Below are 22650 nucleotides of genomic sequence, written 5' to 3' on the forward strand. Positions count from 1 at the left end.
GCCCATCTAAAAGCAAGCACAGTCTGTGCACTCTCATTCAGGGTTTCAGCCCGAAACGTCAACTGTTTATTTCCCTCCATAGATGCTGCCTGACCTGCTGAGTTCCTCCAGCACTTTTTGTGTATTGAGTGGGGTGTTGAGAAATATGAAATGCTTCACCACCCCTTTCCACCACTAGATGGGGCAGTTTTGCAGCACAAGGCCCCCTAGTGGCCCAAGCCACCAGTGCCAGCTACCCAACGTGAGGATCTGGGCAGGTCTGGGCTTTGCCACATCATAACTCTCTGCTGTCCTTGGACATTCTACCAAGAGTTTGCTGATCTTACCTTGGTTTTCCCAATTTGACAGTTATTCGTGTCCAACTCCAGCCTGTTGAACAAGGCAGCAATAGCTTCCTGCAGTGGCTCTGCATTCCTGGGGAGCAGTACCTGGAACTGGTCCTTGAATTCCTGCAACCATAAACATCCCGAGGTGAGGCTCTGTGGCCGACATCAGAGGGCAAGACAGCCACAAGGCTTTGATAGTGCAGGCTCTCACTGGGGAATGAGCCCCACAAAGCACGTGAAATTGGGAGGAATGTCTCAGCAAGGATTGAGTACTGGTGATCAGATAAAAAACAAAAAGTAGGAATAATCAGGTCCTACTTGGGTTGGCAGGCTGTGATTAGTGGGGCACAACAGGGAGCTAGTCCTCAGGCCCCAGCTATTCACAATCTACATCAAAGATTTGGCTGAGAGGATCAAACGTAACATTTCCAAGTTTGCTGATGACAAGAAACTAAATGAGAATTTGAGTAGAAATGGGAGTGCAAGGAGGCTTCAAAAGGATGGAGAGACGTTGAGTGAGTGGGTAACGGCATGACAGATGGATACAATGTGACATTACCCACTTCAGTACAAAAACCATAGAAATGCCAGATATCGTTTAAAAAGGTGATAGACTGGGAAATATTCATGTTCAGAGGGACTTCTGTGTCCTTGTAGTCAAATCACTGAAAACTAATATGCAGGGGTAGCAAGCAGTTAGGAAAGTACATGGTATTTTGGTCTTCATTACAAGAGGATGCGAGTATAAGAATAAAGATGTCTCACTACAAGGTCTTAAAATTGTGTGCAATTTTGGAAGCCTTGCTATAAAGGGAGTGCAGTGAAGATTCATCAGATTAGCTGCAGCAAAACAACAAGATTCACTTCATCGAAGTCAGTGATAATAAATCTGATTCTGAGGGCAGATCTGGCACACGAGGTGAGATTAAAGAGGGGACTATCCTACTCAAGAGTTCCCTCATTGAAATGTACAAAATTTCAAAAAGGTAGATGCAGGGAAGATGCATCATCAGGCTGAGCTGTTAGAACAAGGGATTCCGGTCTCAGAATAAGAGGTAGACAACTTAAAACTGAAATGAGAAGTTCCTCCACTCAGAGGGTAGCAAATCTCCAGAATTCCCTGTCCCACAAGGCTGTGGAAGGTCAGTCAACAACTGCATTCAAGACCAAGATTGATGGATTTCTGGATGTTAGAGGATTCAAGGGATGTGGGATGAGGTAGAAGAAGCCATGATCATACTCAAGGGCTCAAGGAGCTGAATGGCCTAGTCCCCATAACAGAGGGGGAAAAAATCATGGGCCACAAGGTTGAACGTAGCTGGTGTCGGATTAAAGAGGAAAGGAGGAAAATCCTCTTCACTCAGAGGAGGGGGTGGGTCTGGACCTCACCGTCTGAAAGGGTGGTAGAGACAGAGACCCTCCTCATATTTAAACAGTACTCTGTGTGTGTTCATATGTAGAGCTGCAGGGCTGCAGGCGTGGTGCTGGAAGGTGGGATTAGGCCCTCTGGGTCATGATCAATTAATGTAGACACGATCACCAAATGGCTTCCTTACTTGTAGTAAATTTTGTGGGACACGGGTCCCGCGCACTGCACCCTGCCCCTCATTGGGACACGGGTCCCAGGGAAGAGGTGTTAGAGAAAGAAGCATGTGACAGGCGGAAACCAGATGAACAAATCAGACATCCCATTTCATGATGATCACTTGTTTCCACAGCCCCTCTCCTGCACTCCGTACCTGGAAGGTATATTTGGCACTGTATCCGGAGCGCCGGATCCGGACTGTCTCCAGCATTCCCGTGTACTTCAGCTGCTGCAGTACGAGGTCATCATCGAAACAGAGCTCCAACTGCAGAGAGACAGGCGGGAAGGTCATAAGCAGACAGGCACCAGGCATGAAATCACACAGCCACATCTGTGATACAGCCAAGTCCAACTGGTGAGAGTTGTGTTTCGATATAGCTCAGAGCCACCAGCGGCCCTTTAATTCCCCAGTAACAGAGTTCTCTCGCTCATGACGGTATTGGCTTCAGCATCATGCCATCTCAAACACCAGCAGCTCCTGTCCTTCCAAACTATGTATACATTAGCAGAGTTTTCATCTGTATAAAACTGGGATAAAGTACTGATGGGCACAGGGACTGTCACCGTGTCACAGTACAAGACTGGAGTACCGTACTGATAGGGGCAGGTCTGTCACTGGTAACACTTGGTGTAGTACTGGTGGGAACAGGCCTGTCACTATACAAAACCAGGGAACAGTACTGGTAGATCTGTCACTAATACCGGGCACCAGCACTGGTGGGTACAGCTCCATTGGGATATAACGTAGACCGTTTAGCCATTAACACAGATTTGGGAACATGCCACTACCATTCTTGACCAATTACAAGTGAACGCTTTTAACTATTTCACCGGATGGAAGGGCCTTTGGGATGTCCTGAGGTTGGGAAAGGTTCTCCAGAAATTGATGTTTTGCCCTGAAATGTTACATGATGCCTTGAAGCCCACAGTCGGAGCTCTCTGACAAGGAGCTCCTTGTCAGGCTGAAAGGCTCAGGCTGGGGAGCTCCCAGTCTCTCAGCAACTTCCCTCTGGTCCACAGACACTGCTCGAGACTCTGACAAACCCCGCAGTAAAAGAAGCAGAAAGGTCTCATTGATGCCAATCCGTCACACTGCTCCCAACAACTTTCCTCACCTTTTTGGCATTTGAGCGAATACATCGAATGAAGAAAGGCTCAGCTTTGCCCAGAGCTTCCATCAGTTTATTCAGAGAGGCCTGAAAAAATCAAACAGAATCACTGTAAACAATCTAGGAATATGCTTAACCAGTCCACTAATGCTCATTTGTGCTGCATTAGATATAAAGCTCCCTCTGCATTGTCCCATCACACACTCCCAGGGCTGTGGCACAGTGGCACAGCTAGTAGAGTCACTGCTTCTCAGTACCAGAGACCCAGGTTCAATCCTGACCTACGGTGCTGCCTACGTGGGGGTTGCCTGTTCTCACATGGGCTTCCTCCTACGTCCCAAAGACGTATGGGTTGGTAGGTTAATTGGTCACTATAAATTGTCCCTAGTGTGTAGGAGAGCAGTAGAATCCATGGGGAGTTGATGTGAAAGTGGGGAGAATAAAAAATGGGATTCCCGTTGGATTAGTGTAATGGATGGTTGATGTGGATGGTGGAACGAAGGGCCTGTTTCCATGCTGTACGTCTCGATGACTCTATGGCTGTATAGCAGGGTTAGCTCAGGTTATGTAGAGTAAAGCTCCCTCTACACTGTCCCATCTATCAGGTTAGATATAGCATGTCTAATACTCACCTGGAACTGTGCACTGATACTGGGCGGTTTCTTCTTCTTGTGTAGGTGCAGCAGGGATTTGGTGGTGCGATCATGGAGCGTCATGCCCACGATGTGCTTTAAGGAGCTCGAGTCAATGAGGTTCTGGCAAAGGGTGTGGAAGGAGGAGAGAAGAGATTTGTTGCCGGTTTGGTTCAGAACACAAGGCTTGTTTTCAGAAACAGTAATAATTGATTGGGTAGAGCCAATTTGCATAGTGATAGGTCTAGACCATCCCTAAATTAATCATTCTCATGTTCAGGTACCACCAGCAAATGATGGGAAAGTAAATCCTGTTATTCCAGAATGACTAGATTTATCATAAAAACCTAACTGGGAGGGTCGGCAAATCCTCCAGGGTTGGGAATCTGTCTGCAGATTCCTTGCCTGCTCATCCAGCAACCCGGGTAATGAAGCTGACATGGAACTGACCTCATTGGTCCCTGGAGAAGAAGAATTATCCTGCCCTTAATCCGGGAACCTCAAATTCCCAATCCACCAAAACTCTTCCCATCTCAGGCTTCAACATTTTCTATGACTCGGCTTCTTCAGCTCTCTGGGGTTGAGAATTCCAAAGATTTACAAGCTTAGAAAAGAAATTCCTCCTCGTCCGTCTTAAATGGGCCATTTCTATTTGGGAGCCAAGAAAACATTACAGCATTACACTCTTTGAGGGGTGGAGTCTGGAACTCGCCGTCTACAGACAGCTAGAGGCAGAAAAGGACCCCCGAGTTCAAGATTCCTCCACACGGGGAAACATCACCCCAGTCCTACCCTGTCAATCACCCTCATAATCCTGGACATTTCAGTAAAGTCACTTCTCATTCTTCTCAATTCCATTGAGTAGAGGCCCAATTTGCTGAATTTTCCCTCATAAAACAACCATTTATCCAGGAATCAATCTAATGAACTTTCTCCAAACTGTATTCTCTCTATTCCTTCTACCAACTTAAATATATAAATTATGAGGGTAGTTCGACCTCCTCAGCAAAGGCTAGCACTGATATTTAAATATTCATCTGTTGATATCGCACCCTAACATTTAAGGGTTAACACAAGAGGATATTTGTTTCTTAGCTTTGTTACTGGCTTGTCAATCCAACCAATGACAGGCCTCGAGTCTACTCTTCCAATTAGAAGAGTTGATGCTGAAGGGGTCCCAATGGGCAATATCTTGTGGACTTCATCACTTGTTATTCTGACCAGAATATCAAACACAAAAATCCATAAAAATTAAAAAGGTTTATTCAAAGAGGGTACTTACCTTGGGAATTACCAGCTTCTGTTTCAAACCTTTATTTTTCCTGTTGAGATACCAAAGTGTTTCTTTTTTTAAGTTGTTTTACAAGTGATCGTGGCAAGGGTTAGTCCAATCAGCAAGCAGCATGAGGCAGGCACAAATGGGGTGTCAACGATGCCCAAAGCAGTAACTCAGTGGCTGAGGGCCTGCAAGGCTGAGGTGGGTGGGTGGGCCATGGCGACAGGTACACCTTAAGTGGCTCTGTCTTGAGTTACCTCTTCAGAAATCTCTGCACTCCTGTCACCGGTGTCCGCTCTCTGAGAGTAGCCACATCTAACTGGCTTCTTTTCTCCCCCACCCACCACCTTCCCACCACTTACTGCTAAGAGGGGAGCAGTCAAGGGTTAACACTCCCCTCCCGACCTCACATCCTCTCCCTCACTCTTTGCTCTTCCTTCCCCACTATTTCTCCCACCATTGCCTCTGCATCTGAATCAGCACACCTCCCCCACCCAGTCCCTCTTCATCCCCTGCCGTCACTTTGCTTCCCTGTCCTGCTCTTGCCCCTTGTGCCCCTTCACCTCTAAACCCCTCTCCACTTCTTCTCCTGCTGCTCAACTGTCTCCTGCTCATCCCCCTCCATCTCTAATTCACCCCCTCCCAGCCTCCTCTTTGCCCTCCCTCCCCTCAACTGTATCCCCTTCCCTCACTCTGTCTGCCCAATCCTCCTAACATTGTGGCAGAGAGGGTTCCTGCTTCCTTTTACCAACTGGAAAAAGGAGCAGAGCTTCAAGCAGATAGGACAGAGCATCTGGGACATCTTGCCATTCCCATCACACCCAGACAAAAGACCCCCAGGAAACAGACCTAAAGGCAAGGAGGCAGGCAGCTGGATGAAGCACAGCTGAAAGGAAACTCACAAAAAGTGGCTGTGGGGTCGCTCAAGGCGTCTCAGTGCTTTGGGGTGGCCGTGAGGGTCGTCAATGTACTGAGCCCATCCCCGAATACTGTTCATCACCTGGGCATGCAAGTCACTAGCAAACCATTCCAGGAAAAGAGGGAGAGAGAAAAGGAGAGGTTGAGAGAGGACAAATCACCAAAGAGTGCACCAAATCACCACAGCAACAAGGCCAGATCATTGCCTTGCAATCCCACACCAAGCAAGTTACATGCAGTTAACAAAATTCCTACAGCATCCAGCACCAAATGGGAGTGGCTCAGCTACTGGGCTACCAGCCCAACAGAAATCATGGGTTCAAATCCCAGCACAGCTTATGGCGGGAGTAAAGTCAATGAATTTTCCAAAAGGGTCCAATGCAAACTGTCAAAATGCAGTCCAAACCAAAGTGAGTCACAAATTCCCTTCGAGTCTGAGTCCGGGCCAACATGGCACTCCAATCCAATCCTTCAGCACTCAACTCTTATGCCACAAGGGGATGGGCACATCTCACAAAACAATTAACAAACATCACATTTCTCAGTTCATCTAATAATGGAAAATATTAATTCATTCAACATTAATCTGTAACACGATTAAATATTGAAATGGACAACACTTGGCCAAGAGGCAATTTGCAGACTGGAGTTTGCCAGTGGCAGCTCTAGCCCGAGGCATCGGCCCATAGCCCACGCTGTCCATTTCCAACATTACTCACCTCAGCCCTTGATTCCGCGGAGGCACCAGACAAAGAGAAAATCCAAAGGTGTGAAATTCCATCTCCTTACCCCAGAGGCACAGTGCTGAACCTCAAAAGGATACCAAATCCCCACCACCACCCACATCACCACCTCCTCAGGGGGTCAGCACCCTCCTCGAACTTGAACCTTCAAGAGGAACCAAGCCAAAGCCCCCTGAAAATAGACAGACTCGAATCTCCAGGTAGGAGCAGGAAGACTATGAGGACCACTGATGTTGGTCAACAGAGCCAATGACAACTCACACTTGATCAGTGTCCACTTATTTCATGTGTGCCGGTGCGGAGCATTCCAAACTCTCACAGTCCGAACACAGAATTCCATTGGGTCGGATTCAAACAGTAATGAAGGTGGCTGCTCGGATGCAGATTGTCAGCTTGAGGGGCCTGGAATACAAGGACTAGATGTGGCTTCAAGGCTGGAGGGAGCCTCCCTGGCGTGACAGCGCTCGACACCATCCTTGAAATACACCAGAGTCATATTGAAGCTCACCAGGTTAAATTGGGAGGACAGGGTGTATAGGCTGGGTTCTAGTTTAGAAAATCGTGCTAAACTATTTGTGCTTAGAAAATTGCCATCAAGTCTTTGAAATGTTAAAAGGATTTAATAGGGTAGAAAGGAAAGGATTGTGGGGAGGGATGAAAGAAAGTCTGCACAAAGGGAGTAATGGGATGGGGCCTGGGGAATATTTCACTCTGTTCAACCAAAGTGAACAGCAAGGGGTCTGGACCAATGCAGTTCTTGGCTTGGATCTCAACGTGGTTCAGCTCTGGTTGACTGAGTGATCAGGAGGCAGTCAATATTGAGACCGCACAGAGTGCGGAGGATGTTTGCCTGGGCCAGTGCCTCCGCTGAAGAGGAGTTACCTCTTACTTACTTCTTGCTGTTGTAATGAGCAAAGATGTCTTCAAAGGACTCAACATTGAAATCTTCACAAGTACTTTCAAATGAGAAATCGAGCACAGATCTGCTGTAAAACACACAGGGACACGAGGCCGGACTGAGCACCAAAGATCTGAGTAATCCTTCAGTCCCCTTTGTCTATCGCATGCAAAAACACATGGTAAGGGCCAAAGGCTCAAGAGAGATCATATATTTCACCGGAAGGTTTTGACAGAATAAAACCTGTGGGAAAGCAATGGTGCCAACGGTAGCATTAATGATCCAAGGTCAAAATAACCTCCTTCCCCCAAGAGCACAGAATCTACAGCTGAATAATTTGTCTCGGATCACCTCGAGACACCTGTAGAACCAAGACTACGATCCTGGAATATTAATCCAGAGGTTACAAGTTCAGATCCCACCATCCCAGTTTAGGAAGTTGAATCAAATTTTACAAGTATGGAAGTACACTTAAAATGGCAGAAAATTACCATGTTGTTGGAAAAACCCAATTAGTTCAGGCACATCCTTCAGAGATGGAAACTTTATGTCTTTACCAGGCTTTGGCCTAAATAGGCTCTGGAATTTCCTTCCTAAACCTCTCTGTGTTCTTAAGGCCCTAGAAACCTATCGTTCTGATCAAGCTTCACCATCTTAACAGCCCCTTAAATACAGCCCCTGTGCCAAACTTTCTTGATCACGTTCCCAGGAAGTGGTTTAAGATGCTTTCCTGGAGTAAAAGCATGTGCAATTCTATTCCCAGATCAATGTGACAGACACCACCCTCTGAAGCAGTGGGACAAGACCAGACGTAGGTACCTTCCTGGGCAAAAAGGGGTTCAGTCAACGGCTGGAGAACTGTGGTCTGCCACTAGAGGGAGTGCCTCAGTGGATCCCAATGCCAGGAAGTTGGCTTCACACCAGTAAAAACCAGGCATTCTAAACCATGCAAAGTGTACACACCCAAATCATGAGCTTGACTTTCCAGACTGTGTACTTAAAATACTTGAATGCAAAAACATACAAGAAAAGCATATGGCCCCTCCCACTGCATCCACCAATCAATAACTCTCAAGGCAGACCCTCAAAACCATTGCACGTTCCCGGCTGATGGTCGATTCCATCAGTGCAGAAAAGTCCCTCAGTCCCAGCTGTGATCGGCTGAACATCAACAGTTTATGGGGGTAGAGCATCCCAAGGATTCATAACCACAACCACCACTTCTAACCCAACCCAACCCACGTCAGAAAAAAAAAGTCTGGGAATTAAAACACACAAGTTTCAATAACAGCAACCATGAAACCACCAGATTCTTGCAAAAAAAAACATCTGGTTCACTCATGTTCTTCTGGGAAGAACATCTGCCATCTTTGTTCAGTCTGGCCTACATGTGACTCCAGACCCACTAATCCGGTTGACTCTTCACTACATCCTCACTCTGGGGCCATTAAGGAATGGATAATAAATGCCAGCAATGCCAGTGACATCCACATCCTTCAAGTGAATAAATATGTGAAGAAATTCCTTCTCGCGGGCCAAACCCATATCCTAAGATTGTATCCCCATATGTCAGTGGAACCGTTGCCCATGCCAAACAATCTTACTGTTATCTTGCTACATCATGTGCAACCAAAACTCTACACTATTGATAGTGGTTGCACTGTGCTTTGCTTTGCCCAGCAGCGGTTGGCACTTTAATGATTAACCAGTTTCCACCCCCACACAATCGCCCAACATCCTTACCGGTAGACCTTTTCTATTGGAGTGTTTGGTCGTTGCATCTCGCTGAGTGGAATGCGGGGCGCAGTGCGTATTAACCCTGTGAAGGAAGGGGGGCAGGGTCAGAACAGCCAACGCACACCCAACCTCTGACCCTTGTCTCCCAAGGCAACCTCCATCTCCCCACCACTGTAGCTCCTCCTAGCCTCCATACCCAAACCCAGCACCACCGCTCATGCTGCCAGTACCCATCCGTATACCAGCCAATTACCCAAACCCCTTCCATGCTGTGCACAACCATCCACCTCCTCCTCCTGGTGCTCAGCAACCCCCGGGCCCACCTCGCCCAGTGCGTACCCATTGTGGTTTTCTTTGCCCGCTGTCGTGCAGCCTGGTTGAATGCAGCTGCAGCTCGGATCGCAGCCCGAAGGGTGGCCCAGCGGAACACAGACACGGGATCCATCCCAATTAATTCACGGATGAAAGCACTGTCACTACCCCTCAGGAGCGCCACGATATCCGGTCGCATGTAATCCGTATTCTTCTCCCGAAAGTCCTGGGGTGGAGAAAATTCATCATGAGACAGAATATTTGAGAGAGCCAAGAACCTGCTAGCAGGCTCGGCAGTGGCAGCAAGGAGTGAACTTAGAGTATGAGAGAGAGAGCACAAGTGAGAGAGAGCAAGAGACATACAGCAGGAAAAGGGTGAAGAGATGGGAACTTCCAAAATTAATCATGTATTCAGCATTTCTGGCCAAATGTGGTCATCAAGGTGGTGGTTCTGGATGGGTACTTGAATGAGCAGGGCATAGCGGGATATGGAATTAATGCAGGCAATTAGGTTTAGTAGGCATGATGGTCAGCGTGGATGTGGTGGGCCAAAGGGCCTGTTTCTATGCTGTACAGCTCTATGACACTCTTCTGCTCCCCAGCAAAGAAAGAGAATTTCCCCAGGAGGCAGGGAGAAAAGTAGAGGAATAAAGCAATCAGGTGCCGCAGGGGCTTGTTCGCACCTTGATCTGGTACTTGACTCTGCCAGCGAAGTGCTGGATGATGAAGGCAGGCTCCATCACTGGTGTCCCCACGAAGTATCGATTGTCCTCGTGCTGCTGCTTTAACTTGGCCAGTAGGGTCTGATTGGTGGCATGGGGAAAGCTACAAATGGGAGAAGCCACATCAGTGTGAAACACAGAGACAGAGACAAAAAAAAAATACACACCCATACCCAACAGAGACAAGCAGGCCTGCAAACACACACACACAGAAACAGACAAGCGTGCACACGCACACACACACAAACTGAGCCAAGCACACACTCACACACACACACACACACACATAGACCTACAGGCACTCAACAGAAACAGGCAGGTGTGCATACCCCCATGCCCCCCCAGACACACACACGCACATACAGAGATGCACCTTACACCCACCACCCCTGCCCCGGCACCCCTCCCACTACTCTGCCGTACTTGCTTTCCTCGTCTAGGAGGTGAAAGAGTCCTGTTGGCTTCTTGCTGATGAGGTGGATGCAGCCCACGTTGTCGGTGTAATCAATGTTGTGCCAGCTGATGCCTTCGCTCTGATATTCCTCCTGCAGAAACCCAGGTCATGTCACTGTCAGACGGGGTTACAGCCAACCTTCCAACAGTGACCACAAATTTGACCAAACCCCAAGATTCTTGGATACTCCTGCCACAATTTGCAGGAATCAATCCCCCAACTCATCCAAAACTCCATTACTCCATCAACTGGGAACCCAAAAAAAAATCACAACAATGATTGGCTCCACAATTCACACCATTACCCCTTTGAGCCCTGTGTTCATTACAAGCCCAGTGCCAAGATCCCACATGGGACACTGGTCCAAAAGTTTAGAGCCTACGGGATGCAGGTCAAGTGGTGAACTGGATCTAAAAACAACTAGGTAATAGGAAGCAGAGGATGATGGTGAAAGTTTGCCTTTTTGATTGGAAGCCTGCAACCAGTGGTGTATCACAGGGTTGGTGCTGGGACCCTTGTTTGTTTGTTATATACATGAATGCTTTGGATATGAATGTAGGAGGTATGATCAGTAAGTCTGCAGATGATACGAATATTGGTGATATTGTTGATACTCAGGAAGATAGTCACAGGCTACAGGATGACATTCCCCGGTTGGTAAGATGCAGACAGCAATGGCAGGTGGAATTTAATCCTGATAGGTGTGAGGTGATGCACTTTGGGAGGACTCATAAGGGTAGAGCATACACAATGAATGGTCAGGCCCAAGGGAATGTTGAGCAACAGAAGGACCTCAGGGTACACGTTCAAGGATCCCCAAAGGTGGCAGCACAGGTGGATAAGGTGGTGAAGACGTCATATAGGATACTTGCCTTCATTAGCCAGGGCACAGAATACAGGAGCAGGGAGGTTATGGTACAACCTTATAAAATATTGGTTAGGTCACTACTGGAATACTCTGCACAGTTCTGGTCACGACACCATAGGGAGGATGTGATAGCACTAGAGTGGACGAAGAGAAGGTTCACCTGGATGTTGCCTGGGGCGGGGCACCAGTTATGAGGAGACTGGGTTGGATGGGTTGTTTCCTTGGAGCGGAGGAGGCTGAGGGGGGACCTGACTGAGGTATACAAAATTATGAGGGGCATAAGTAGGGTTAATAATAGGAAACTTTCTCCCCATAGCTGAAACTAGAGGGTACAGGTTTAGGATAAAGATTAAGAGGTTTAGGATAAAGATTAAGAGGTTTAGAAAGGATTTGAGGGAGAATCTTTATATTGTGGCACCACTCCCTCGGTACTGCCCCTAATGTGGGTGGTGTTCCCTCAGCACCGCCCTTCTGATGGGGTGGCACCCCCTCAGTACCACATGCAGAAGTCAGAGGGGTGATACTGAGGGAGCGGCGTGACGTCGGAGCGGCCATCTATCTGATGAGACCATAAGATACCGGAGCAGAATTAGACCATTCAGCCTATCGAGTTTGTTCCACCATTCAATCATGGAGGATTTTTTTTTAACTCCATTCTTCCACCTTCTCCCTGCAACCCTTAACCCCCTTACCAATGAAGAACCTATCAATCTTTGCCTTAAATACACCCAATGACTAGGCCTCCACAGCCCTCTGTGGCAACAAGATACAAAACCAAGGCCCCATCTGTTCTCCAAGTTGAATGCAAAATGTCACACGGCCACCCAAAGCAAAGAAAAATAAAGTCTGCTCTTCCTTCAGCATCACCAACAACAGATTATCTGTTCATTGCCACATTGGTGATTGTTGGATGTTGCTGTGCCAGGTATTGTGGAATGATCACGGTCACTGGACCGTGGTTGGGAAGTTCTGTGGTGTTTCCTTTAGGCAGTTTAAATTTTTCAGTAAACACCAGGTGTGCCAGGGTGAAAGTTCGCTCCTCACCTGCTCCAGTTTGAAGATGTGCTGGTTGAAGTAATACTGCAGCTGCTCATTTGCATAATTTATGCAAAACTGCTCAAAACTGTTGTTTGGAAAATCCTCAAAACCAAAAATATCCAGGACTCCGATCGACAGACACTGTGGGCAGAGAAGGGGGTGTTTGGATGGTTCGGGGGGGGGGGGGGGGGGGGGGAAGGTTGTGGAGGAGGAGGACAGGAGAGCGAGGGGTTGGAATTGATGGGAGTGTGGGAACAGGAGGGCGGGCAAGTGGTTGAGGAAAGGAGAGAGAGGGAGGGAGGGAAGGAGGAGTGGGTGGGTGGGCAGGAGTAGCAGGATTGAGAGTGAGAGAATGGGAGTGCAGGAGAAAGGGAGGTAGGGAGAGGAAAAGGTTCAGATCATAAGGAAACACAGTATCGCAACAACTTTCCTGTCAACCCTCACCACGCTGCCTGCCAGTATTATCTCCCCCTGTGCTCAGCCACACAGTTCCCCAGAGTTAGGCCACACTGCAATAACTGCCCCATGAAAGTCAACAGTCCAGTTAACCAGGGAGGCCATCGCCATACCCCAGGGTAACTAGATCGCTGCTTCACTGCTGTGTACTTGCAACAGGCTGTCTGAACATGACTGCAGCCAAGATTTGGATATAGAAATGCAGAACATAGAAAATTAGGAGAGAACCACATTGAGCCTGATCCACCATTTAATACAATGATAGCTGATCTCAGCACCATATTCCCATTCTGTCCCCTTATCTTTCGAGTGCAGAAATTTATCCACCTCCTCCTTAGATATATTCAGTGACTTAGCCTACCAGTTTTAAATGACTTACCCCAAATCCTGAGACTGTAGCCCTCAGTTCTAGACACCCCTCTCTCCCCCAGGCAAAGGGTCACATCCTCCCTGCATCCAGACTGTCAAGCCCCATCAGAATTTTGTGCATTTCAATGCATTAATCCAATAGAAACCAGGGACTGGTCACAGAACAGAGGAAGCCACTTAGCACAGCAAACCTGCATCATCATGCAATTACCTCAAGGCTGATCAGTATCTGAACTCCATTTAGCTACTGCTGTTCCATTACATGCATTACCCACCAGAAACAATCAAGCTGTGCAGACAAACATCCAGCTGACTCCCAGCTTCAGTGGCTCTCTGGAAGGGAGAGCTTCAGATGTCTACTGCCCTTTGTGTGAATGAGTGCCTCTCCATGTCTGCCTTGAATGGTCTTCTCCCCCATTTACTGGATTCCACACCTCCCCCTCCCACCAGCAGAAAGTATATCTCTCCATCTACCCTATCAATTTTTAAAAAAAATTTCTCAGTCACTCAATTTTCTGAACTCAGACGGCATAATTTAACTCTTTAAGCCCCAATACCATGTGCTGAATCTGCACATACTGCTAAGACCATCTCTCCTCCCCAGTGGGGTGACCAGGGAGCGTCAGAACAAGGCTCTGTACAGCTGAAGTACAACTCTCAACCTCCCTCCATATCTCTTCTTCACATCGTAACCTGGCAATATTGCAGAAAGACTGCAGGGTGTGGTTTTACCATAACAGACTCCTCCATGTCCTTTTTATTGAGGAGAGCATGATTTATCCGGAGAACAATCCAATCGAAAAGTGCAGTGTAGAGAGATTTGGCCATGGAGTCTCGTGTGGTCACAGCCTGTGAAAGACACAACCAACAGCAGTTCAGAGCACAGCTGCGCCAGCCCAGTGCATGGGTACTGTAGCTGGCCCTTTGATCGAGTTAATCCAGACTAGTGTCCAGCTGCCAGACCGGGACAGTACTGACCACTATACAGGTGTCCAGTGTGAATCCAGGATGACATCCATTGCCATCATCCATCCAAATCTACAACCAACCGTTCTTGGTCCAATGAGAGTCAGGAGACTGACTTTCACCCTCCGAACGCAAGGTTACCCTCTGCACCCCAACAAAGAGCGAGATTAGTTTGACAGCTCAAGCCATTGATGCTACCGGGGCATTTTCTACAGAGCTTCACCACCATTGATTCCTTCAGCTTTGTTGGCCGTTAACTTTCCCTCATTTGGAAAAGCAAGAATGGCCATTGTTGTGTTTGGGTGGTGGGAAGTGAATCCTCTCTCCAAGTCAGTGTATACGGACTGGTTCCCCCACCAGGGGCCTGCAAGGCAGTCCTCCCAGATCAGGTCAGTAACCCACCCATCAGTCCAAACATTCATTCCCTCCACCACAGAATGTAGGTGTACCACCTACAAAACGCACTGCAGTTACTCATAGACAGCATTCCCAAATGGACAACCTCCACCACCAAGGACAAAGGCAACAGGCCTGTGGGAACACCATGTCCCCAAGTTTGCCTTCAAGTTGCACAGTTCTGACTTGAACATTTCTCTGAGTCTTGGAGCTCCCTCCCCAACAGCACTGTGGGAGCCACTTCACACGAACAGGAGCTGTTCAAGGCAGCAGCTCACCACCACCTTCTCAAGGGCGATTAGGGTTGGGCAACAAATTACTGGCCTTGCTGGTGATGGCCACATCCCGAAAAACAAATTAATAAATTGAACCAAATTGCTTCACTGTGGGCTGGGGAGGAAGAAACACTGCAGGGCAACTAACCTCATTGAGGCTATATGGCAAAATCAACTTCTCGCCAACTGTCACCGTCTTCCTCTTTGTTAATGCCTCGACCAACATATCCCGTTTCACCTGAGGAACACACAGAGAGTGCAATTAGCTCATGAAGTACAGCCGGAGCCCAGGATACTGTTCCCATCTTTAATTATACAACAACAATACAGAGGCACTGGAGAAGGTGGCAACGGACTTACAATGGATGAGACGAGAACCGAGGGGTTGCAGCTCTTAGGAAAGATTGTTCAACCTAGGGTTTCTTCCTCTTGGGAGTAAGTAGATGAGGGCTGACCCACTGGAGGTCTTTTAATATGGTATTTCTCTATCTTCTCTAGAAGTAGAGAAGATAGAAAGATAGCATTTTAAAAGACCTCCAGACCTCTTTAGAAGTAGAGAAGATAGCACCACTCGCAAAGAAGACCAGAACTCAGGGCTTTTGGTGCAGACTTGCCCCTTAAAAATTCAGTTGAGAATTCAGGAGGCATTTCTTTCTCCAGAGATCAGTGAAAACATGGAACTGACTCCCGCAGGGAATGATTGAGGTGAGAATGGCAGAGATGGATCCAAGGGAAGCTGGAGAAACACAAGAGGAAAAAATAGGAGGAGGTGATGAGGGAGATGTAGGGCTTGCGAGAGTAGATGGAGATTATAGGTTTCCATTTATAAATCAAACTAGAACTCAAAGCCACCAATACAAGGCCCCTGATAAACCCAACAAGAACCCAGAAGGCTCGTGTGGAGGAGAAACAGCAGAGTGGACCAGATGAACCGTATGCTTGATGTGACAACCAACACAAGAACAGCTGAAGATCAGGGAGAAAGATGATGAAAGGTGGTGACTAGCTGGGCATTTCTACATGGTCTGCTTTCATTGTGGAGTGGAGATAAACACTTCTCTATGAAGATGCCGAGTCTCTCTTTTCCTCCCAGGCTCAATGTTAGGACGATCTTCATCCTCTGATGAAGGGGACCAGCGGGTGGGGGATGCTCGTGGGGTTCAGTCACTTGCCTTCAGCAGCTCCGACAGGGTGTCCAGCACCTCGGGAGGTCCCACTTCCAAACCCTCCTCTCTTCCGGTTGCTTTCTTTGTGTAGACAACATTCCCCAGATAGAGGATTGCAGAGAGCACAAAAAATATCCTGCAGAAGCAAACACAGCAGTCAGAAGCTTGGCAAGAACCGTGTCTGAAATCCTGTCCACTCCAGCAATTCATAGACCTACGTCTGCAGTTAACAGGGCAGTATGCTCCTCCACAACCCAACAGTGACACTGCTGCTTTCCAACGGGGCTCATCACCCAGTAGAGAAAGACAAAGACTAGAGCTCATACCGAGCCTCTGCTGGGATCGTTCTCCCACAGGACCAGCTCACACCAACCCTCTGCTGGGACAGTCCTCCCACAGGACCAACTCACACCAACCCTCTGCTGGGACAGTCCTCCCACAGGACCAACTCACACCAACCCTCTGCTGGGACAGTCCTCCCACAGGACCAGCTCACACCAACCCTCTGCTGGGACAGTCCTCCCACAGGACCAGCTCACACCAACCCTCTGCTGGGACAGTCCTCCCGCAGGACCAGCTCACACCAACCCTCTGCTGGGACAGTCCTCCCGCAGGACCAGCTCACACCAACCCTCTGCTGGGACAGTCCTCCCCACAGGACCAGCTCACACCAACTCCCTGCTGGGACAGCCCTCCCACAGGACCAGCTCACACCAACCCTCTGCTGGGATGGTTTTCCCCACAGGACCAGCTCATACCAACCCTCTGCTGGGAATGGTCCTCCCACAGCACCAGCTCACACAACACCCTGCTGGGAGACTCCTCCATTTATTCCAACACTGTTGGGATAGAACCCACCCCTCTCACCACATGTCCGGCAGAAACACCAACCCTCTGCTGGGAGAGTCCTCCCATGGGTCCAGCTCACACCAACACCCACCAGGAGGAGGCAGTACCCATGATTTATCAATCACCCAAGTAATTACAATACAAAGCAATGGTCAGTAGTTGAAGACATACAGTAAACCCTGGCTAATCCGGCAGCCTTGCCAGTGCTGGACTAGCAGATTGTCCAGACTACTGGATGTTACTCCTTCTTGTAGCCAGATGATCAGAGTTTTACTGTGCACTGATTGTCCAACACTGACAACCTGTGGGCACCTGGTGAAAATTGCCTTTGGAAGTTTTAAGCATTGTAACAAGAGAAGGAAATGTAAAGACGGGGATCTCACTGATTCTTGGTGGCATGGAGGAAGCCCACCATCTCCATGGCCTGCTTCAAACGTTCAAACTCATGCTTCAGGTCCTCGCCGTCGTCGATACAAAAGTTTTCCTTCTGGAAGGACAGGAACAGATGGACAATATTTCAGGAGGTTGGGAAGAGATGGAGCAGGGGCAGGGTGGCTGCGAGGAGACCAAGGATACTGGTTGGGGGGAGGAAGATGCAGGGAGACCATGGGAGCCAGTGGGTAGGGGTGGAGTGGGGACAGGCTGAGAGCCACTGGGGTGGGGGGGGCGGGGGGGAGACAGAGGGAACCAATGGGGTGGGAGAGACAGGGGGAGACGGGGAGAATGAGAAGAGAGCAAAGGAGAGAGAGTTGGACAGTGATGCGGTTATCACGGTGGCCAGTCACTGGGCTGCCTCCCTGGCGTCACGGCCCTACCTGGTTGAGGTAGTGATAATGTTCCGGTGGCTGCAGCTGGAAGTCTCTGCGCTCCTCCTCACTGGCCCCCATCAACAGGTAATAGAAGACGTGGTAGTTCCTGCACAGAGGGAGGGACGGCAGAAATCAAGGACGGCAGCAGGAGGTCATTGAAAGGAAAAAAACAAAAAGGCAAAATATTAACACCTATTACAAAGCCGTTGATAAAATCAGGGTGGTGACGGGTTGCGGCAACAAACCTCAGCCCTCAGTGAGCTCTCCAAGTGCTGGAGATGAGAGTACAAGGGGGCCGGGTGTAGTGGTGACCACTCCAGATCCATCAGGCTTTGTGGACGGGACTAGGCCGAGATGCGATGCTTCTCGTTGTCGAATAGCCTGTCAGTCCTGCCAATGCATGCGGACACAGTGTGGAAAGGCCAGTGGGGTGACAGACCACCGTGATAACCGCACCTCTGTCCAACTATCTCCCCTTGGCTCTCTTCTCATTCTCCCTCTGTCTCTCCTGCCCCACTGGTTCCTTTAAAAAAGCTGAACCGCAGCAAGGAGTTGGCACGATAAGAGTCATACAACATGGAAACAGGCCCTTCGGCCCAACTGGTCCATGGACCATGAAGAAAGGAGGGGAAGGATGGAAAGGGGGTGGGAATAGAGGTGACCCTCTTCCCTCCCCCAACACCACCCCTGGTTAGCTGGGCCAAAAGGCTGGGTTTGATAACATTTCAGGATCCTGTGCAATTCAGGGTCACACATCTGTCACACCAGATGCAGGAATCCTGTGCTGAGCCCAGCAGAGAGCAGCCAGATTGTGACCTACCGAGCTGGGCTGGGAAACAAAGAGACTAACACGTGGCTCCTGCCTTCCCGAGACCCCCATCCCAGTCCTCTCTCCGTCAACCTTTGGCAGCTCGTAAACCAACACCAGCTCCACACTTTGATCTCCGGCATCTGCTCCCAGGGGCCTGCCTTGCTCACCGATCAAACTGCATCCTGACAGGAGGTCATCTAAAGTTACCCTGTACAGGTCACGGGGTCAATGACCACCTCAGCCCACTTTACCTCTCATCAGCCTCCTGCGACACCAGACGGGATTTCTCCAAGAGATATTTCTCCACAACAGCCCTGGAAAAGGAGACAAAGTTAATCCCGAAGAGGGAACCGAGAGATTTGAATGAACACCACAGGAAGGGTGAAGGCAACATTTGTAAGAATGCAACAGATGTGAGAATGCGAGAGTCTGTTCACACGCCCAGGTGTAAAGTGAGTCACAGACAGTGCAGAAACCAAAACCAGTCTGACATCAGAGAAACATGAGGATATTGAACAGGAAGGGGAAGAGTGGTGGAGTGAAGGGGGGGGGAGGGGCAGTACGTGGTGGCAGGCAGCAGAAGGCTGGGGAGGAGAGAGAGGCGAGAGAGGCAACATGAGCAGAAAGGCAGGGCAAGGGGAATAAAGGAAGGGGAAGTGAGCGGGAGGGAGAACGAGGGAGGATTTAATGTGCAAGGGGGACAAGCTGAGAATCTTTCCTGGGAAGTGAATTCTTCCACAGGTAGGGACAACCTGTTGTTGCATTTCCACCACTGTTATCTCTCAACAACATCACTGAAGGTCACACTCACCCTCGGACTAGTCCATTTTCCAAGTAATTGACCTGGATGAATTTGCCGAACCTGCTCGAGTTGTTGTTGTGGGCAGTTTTTGCATTTCCAAAGGCCTGTCAAAATAGAGCACAGAGTTGGTCCAGAAGGGAGCTGGTCCCACAGGGATCCCATCAGCATGACTTCCCCTTCCTCCTTTTCCCTCTCTTTGTACTCAAAGCCTTCACAAGACCAACAGTTTTCCAGGAGGCCAGAGGTATCCAATTGGAAATTTCAAAAGAGATCTGATTGGCCAGGTGCTCTTATTCCACCCCTGAGGACAACAGTTTAGTCTGGTTCAATATTCATCTGGGATTTTTGCCCAGATTGGGCCATTTTCCACCAGATTTCCTCAGGTGACTCCCTGCATCCATGAATCCCATTCCCAAACCCACATCTGATTGCCCTACAGCAACTCCTGGTGCGGTTCAATGGGAGCTGCAATATCACAATTCTCTTCACTTCAGAAATGGCTCTGGCAAGCGTAAAGGCTTCCCAGTTACAGTGTGCATATGCCAAGGCCCAGGAGTATGTGGCCCTGATGTTTGTCAATATTCCTATTGGAGCAAATTCTGGGACAAACTCAGCAGACTGGAGAAGGTTTATATAAAAACTCATTCATGCAAATAATAGATACAGTATATCGCCAATCTCTGAGAAGTTGGTGGCTCACTGAGATGGAGACATTATCAGTTCAAAAGCAAAGCCCAGTTCTACCACACTCAGCACCATTAAAGGTGTGGTAGCACCATGGTTATACCACTGGGTGAGTAATGCAAAGCCTCGGAATAATGGCAGGAATACAGGAGTTCAAATCTCTAACTCTGCAGCTAAGGAATTTGATTTCAGTTAATTAAATCTCTATTGTGATGACCAGAAATCTACTAGATCGTTGCCAAAACCCATCTGGTTTGCTCATCTCCTTCAGGGAATGAAATCTGCTCTCTTTACCTGGTCCATCCTCTACATGACTGCAAGGCACAGCATGACCAGCAAGGGCAGTTCAAAATGGGCGCATCCTGAGAACGAGGTAATAAAAGGCTGAACGGAGGCAATTGCCACACCGCTTCAGGGGCTGGAGTTGCAAATGCCACAGACTGGGTAAAGGCAGGTTTACCTCCCCATAAGACCATTAGATTCCTCCAACAGTCCCAAGCTTCATGCACCTTCTAAATATAAAGTGACCATGTGCCCAAACTGCAGTGGTGGGATTTGAAGCCATGATTCCTGGGTTTCACGAACAGAAGTTAAACCACTCCCTGGCTGCACCCAGAAACACCACACAGCCAATGCAAGGGTTTCTGGAATCAGGACAGTGCGGACCACTGTGCTGATGAGCACAGGACACTGAGCAAACCCAGGAGATGGAAGTGACCTCAGAGGAAGATTGAACAAAGAAAGTTTATAATTAACCCTTCAACATTTACACAACGATCTCACTTCTCTATTTGCGTTCTTGTTTACTTCTCCTCGACTCCCACCTCCTCGAGGCAAGGCCTGGAGAGTAGAGGAGCAGAGTTGGAGCCAGCAGGTGAGCTGCCCGGGTGGTAGGAACAGCACTGCGGCACCCACTGCAACATCAAGAGGCCGCCTCAGTGAGACCGGGGCACAGGTCGACGAATTCCTGCGCACTCTCGCCTCACACAGCACCTCAAACTGCCTCACATCAGTCTCCCCCCCCACCCCCAGTGTTACACCAGGGCTCCTCAGCTCATCATCCTCCCACACCAGGGCACCCCGAAGAGACCATTTCAATATTCTAAAAATGAATGCAAGAGGGAGTATGAAAGTGCACTCCTCTGCAAAAAATGTTCCCTTCAATTACTCCTTCAATTCCCTTTTGAAAGTTCCCGTTGAATCTGCTGCCACAACCCCATCCCCCTGTGGGCTCCAGTTCACCACTCGCTATAAAAGGAAACTTCCTTAAAGGATAGAGACACACAGGGCAAAAAAAAAAGGGCGAAAGGCAGAAATGCCATCAATCCTCAGTCTGACTCAAAGTCCTACAGTCAATGAATCATTTTTAAAAGAACAGTCACGGGAGGAATGAAGGAAAAATGAGCAAGGTTCCACTCATAACACTGGGACAATGGGTCAGTTAGTCTATTCTTGCAGCTTGGTGTTTGCGAAAGGACTGTTGGCTTGTCTCCAGAAAAATTCCACACTCTCATTAACAGAGCATCCTTTACATGTACCTCAAGAAAGAAACTGTTCCATCCTGTCCATGCCCCCTCCCCAAACTCCTCCATCCCATGCCAGACCCCATCCCCTCTATCCATCCCTGACAATTTCTTCCGCCTTGTCCTGGACCCCTCCCCAACTCCCCCTAACCCTCAGTAACTCAGTCCTGGATGCTACCCCATCCCCTACAATTGCTTCCAGTGTATTCTGGACCACACCCCCTCTTCCCCATCCTCTCCACCCTGTCCCAGAACCCACCACCCTCCAGACCCACTACTCTATCCCTCCAAGTGCCTCCACCTTGAGACCACTCCTCCTTTGTCTCCTTCACCCTGTCCTGGACTCTAACCCCTCTACCCAGTCCCCTCCATCCTGTCCATCTGAAATCTGTCCCTCTCCCTCTACACCACCACCACTCCAACTCCTCAAGTCCTGCCCGCCAAATTCTCAGAAAGATTCACACATTAGAAAACCAGGATCAGAAACACTCAGCGACGGGGAACTGAGCTCATCCACTGAATGTAACAACGTGGGCAGTCATCACGTAAACAGGCATTGCACAGTCTAAACATCTGATGGCCAAACGTCCAGGAATGTTTGAGCCAGAGCTTCTGCCATCCCCGGACATTGTGAGGTTTGAATAAATTGTATTCTCCCTCCCCGTGAAGGCAGCCAATGGCCCCTGCACATTTCCATGCTGATGGACACAGAGTGCCTCATACAGTGAGGCCACTTTTAAATTTAGATCCTTTTTAAATCGTTACGTACCCTCTGTAATAACAGCCCAGCACAAAATGACGACCAAATAAAATAAGAACCCCGTATGGATTAAATTATAGGCTACACATGGAGGCCAATCCACAAGAGCCCTGCCAACGTCCTGGTTTAAACTCCTGCTCCACTGCAGGCCTGTAAATGTGGGGAA

The 22650-nt window shown here is 48.8% G+C and overlaps 1 protein-coding gene across 7 annotated transcripts in view; it reads right to left on the bottom strand.

Moving 5' to 3' along the window:
- LOC127582429 (unconventional myosin-IXb) overlaps positions 1 to 22650 on the bottom strand; it is a 78491-nt gene that overhangs the window by 25446 nt on the left and 30395 nt on the right. For 3 of the 7 annotated variants that reach the window (XM_052037668.1, XM_052037667.1, XM_052037673.1), the window contains exons 3-21: positions 19527 to 19621; positions 18967 to 19029; positions 17911 to 18010; positions 17479 to 17582; positions 16253 to 16382; positions 15229 to 15318; positions 14176 to 14292; positions 12625 to 12759; positions 10682 to 10803; positions 10220 to 10361; positions 9564 to 9762; positions 9231 to 9306; positions 7483 to 7575; positions 5831 to 5944; positions 4935 to 4974; positions 3653 to 3775; positions 3027 to 3107; positions 2066 to 2176; positions 327 to 449 (exon numbers count right to left, since the gene is read on the bottom strand). In XM_052037668.1, the coding sequence (XP_051893628.1) occupies positions 327 to 449; positions 2066 to 2176; positions 3027 to 3107; positions 3653 to 3775; positions 4935 to 4974; positions 5831 to 5944; positions 7483 to 7575; positions 9231 to 9306; positions 9564 to 9762; positions 10220 to 10361; positions 10682 to 10803; positions 12625 to 12759; positions 14176 to 14292; positions 15229 to 15318; positions 16253 to 16382; positions 17479 to 17582; positions 17911 to 18010; positions 18967 to 19029; positions 19527 to 19621 (2058 nt within the window). The remainder of the gene's footprint in view (positions 1 to 326; positions 450 to 2065; positions 2177 to 3026; positions 3108 to 3652; positions 3776 to 4934; positions 4975 to 5830; positions 5945 to 7482; positions 7576 to 9230; positions 9307 to 9563; positions 9763 to 10219; positions 10362 to 10681; positions 10804 to 12624; positions 12760 to 14175; positions 14293 to 15228; positions 15319 to 16252; positions 16383 to 17478; positions 17583 to 17910; positions 18011 to 18966; positions 19030 to 19526; positions 19622 to 22650) is intronic. The other 4 variants (XM_052037674.1, XM_052037670.1, XM_052037671.1 and 1 more) reach the window with 3 other exon arrangements.

This window comes from Pristis pectinata, chromosome 24 (genome assembly GCF_009764475.1).
Source record: "Pristis pectinata isolate sPriPec2 chromosome 24, sPriPec2.1.pri, whole genome shotgun sequence".
Lineage (NCBI taxonomy): Eukaryota > Metazoa > Chordata > Chondrichthyes > Rhinopristiformes > Pristidae > Pristis > Pristis pectinata.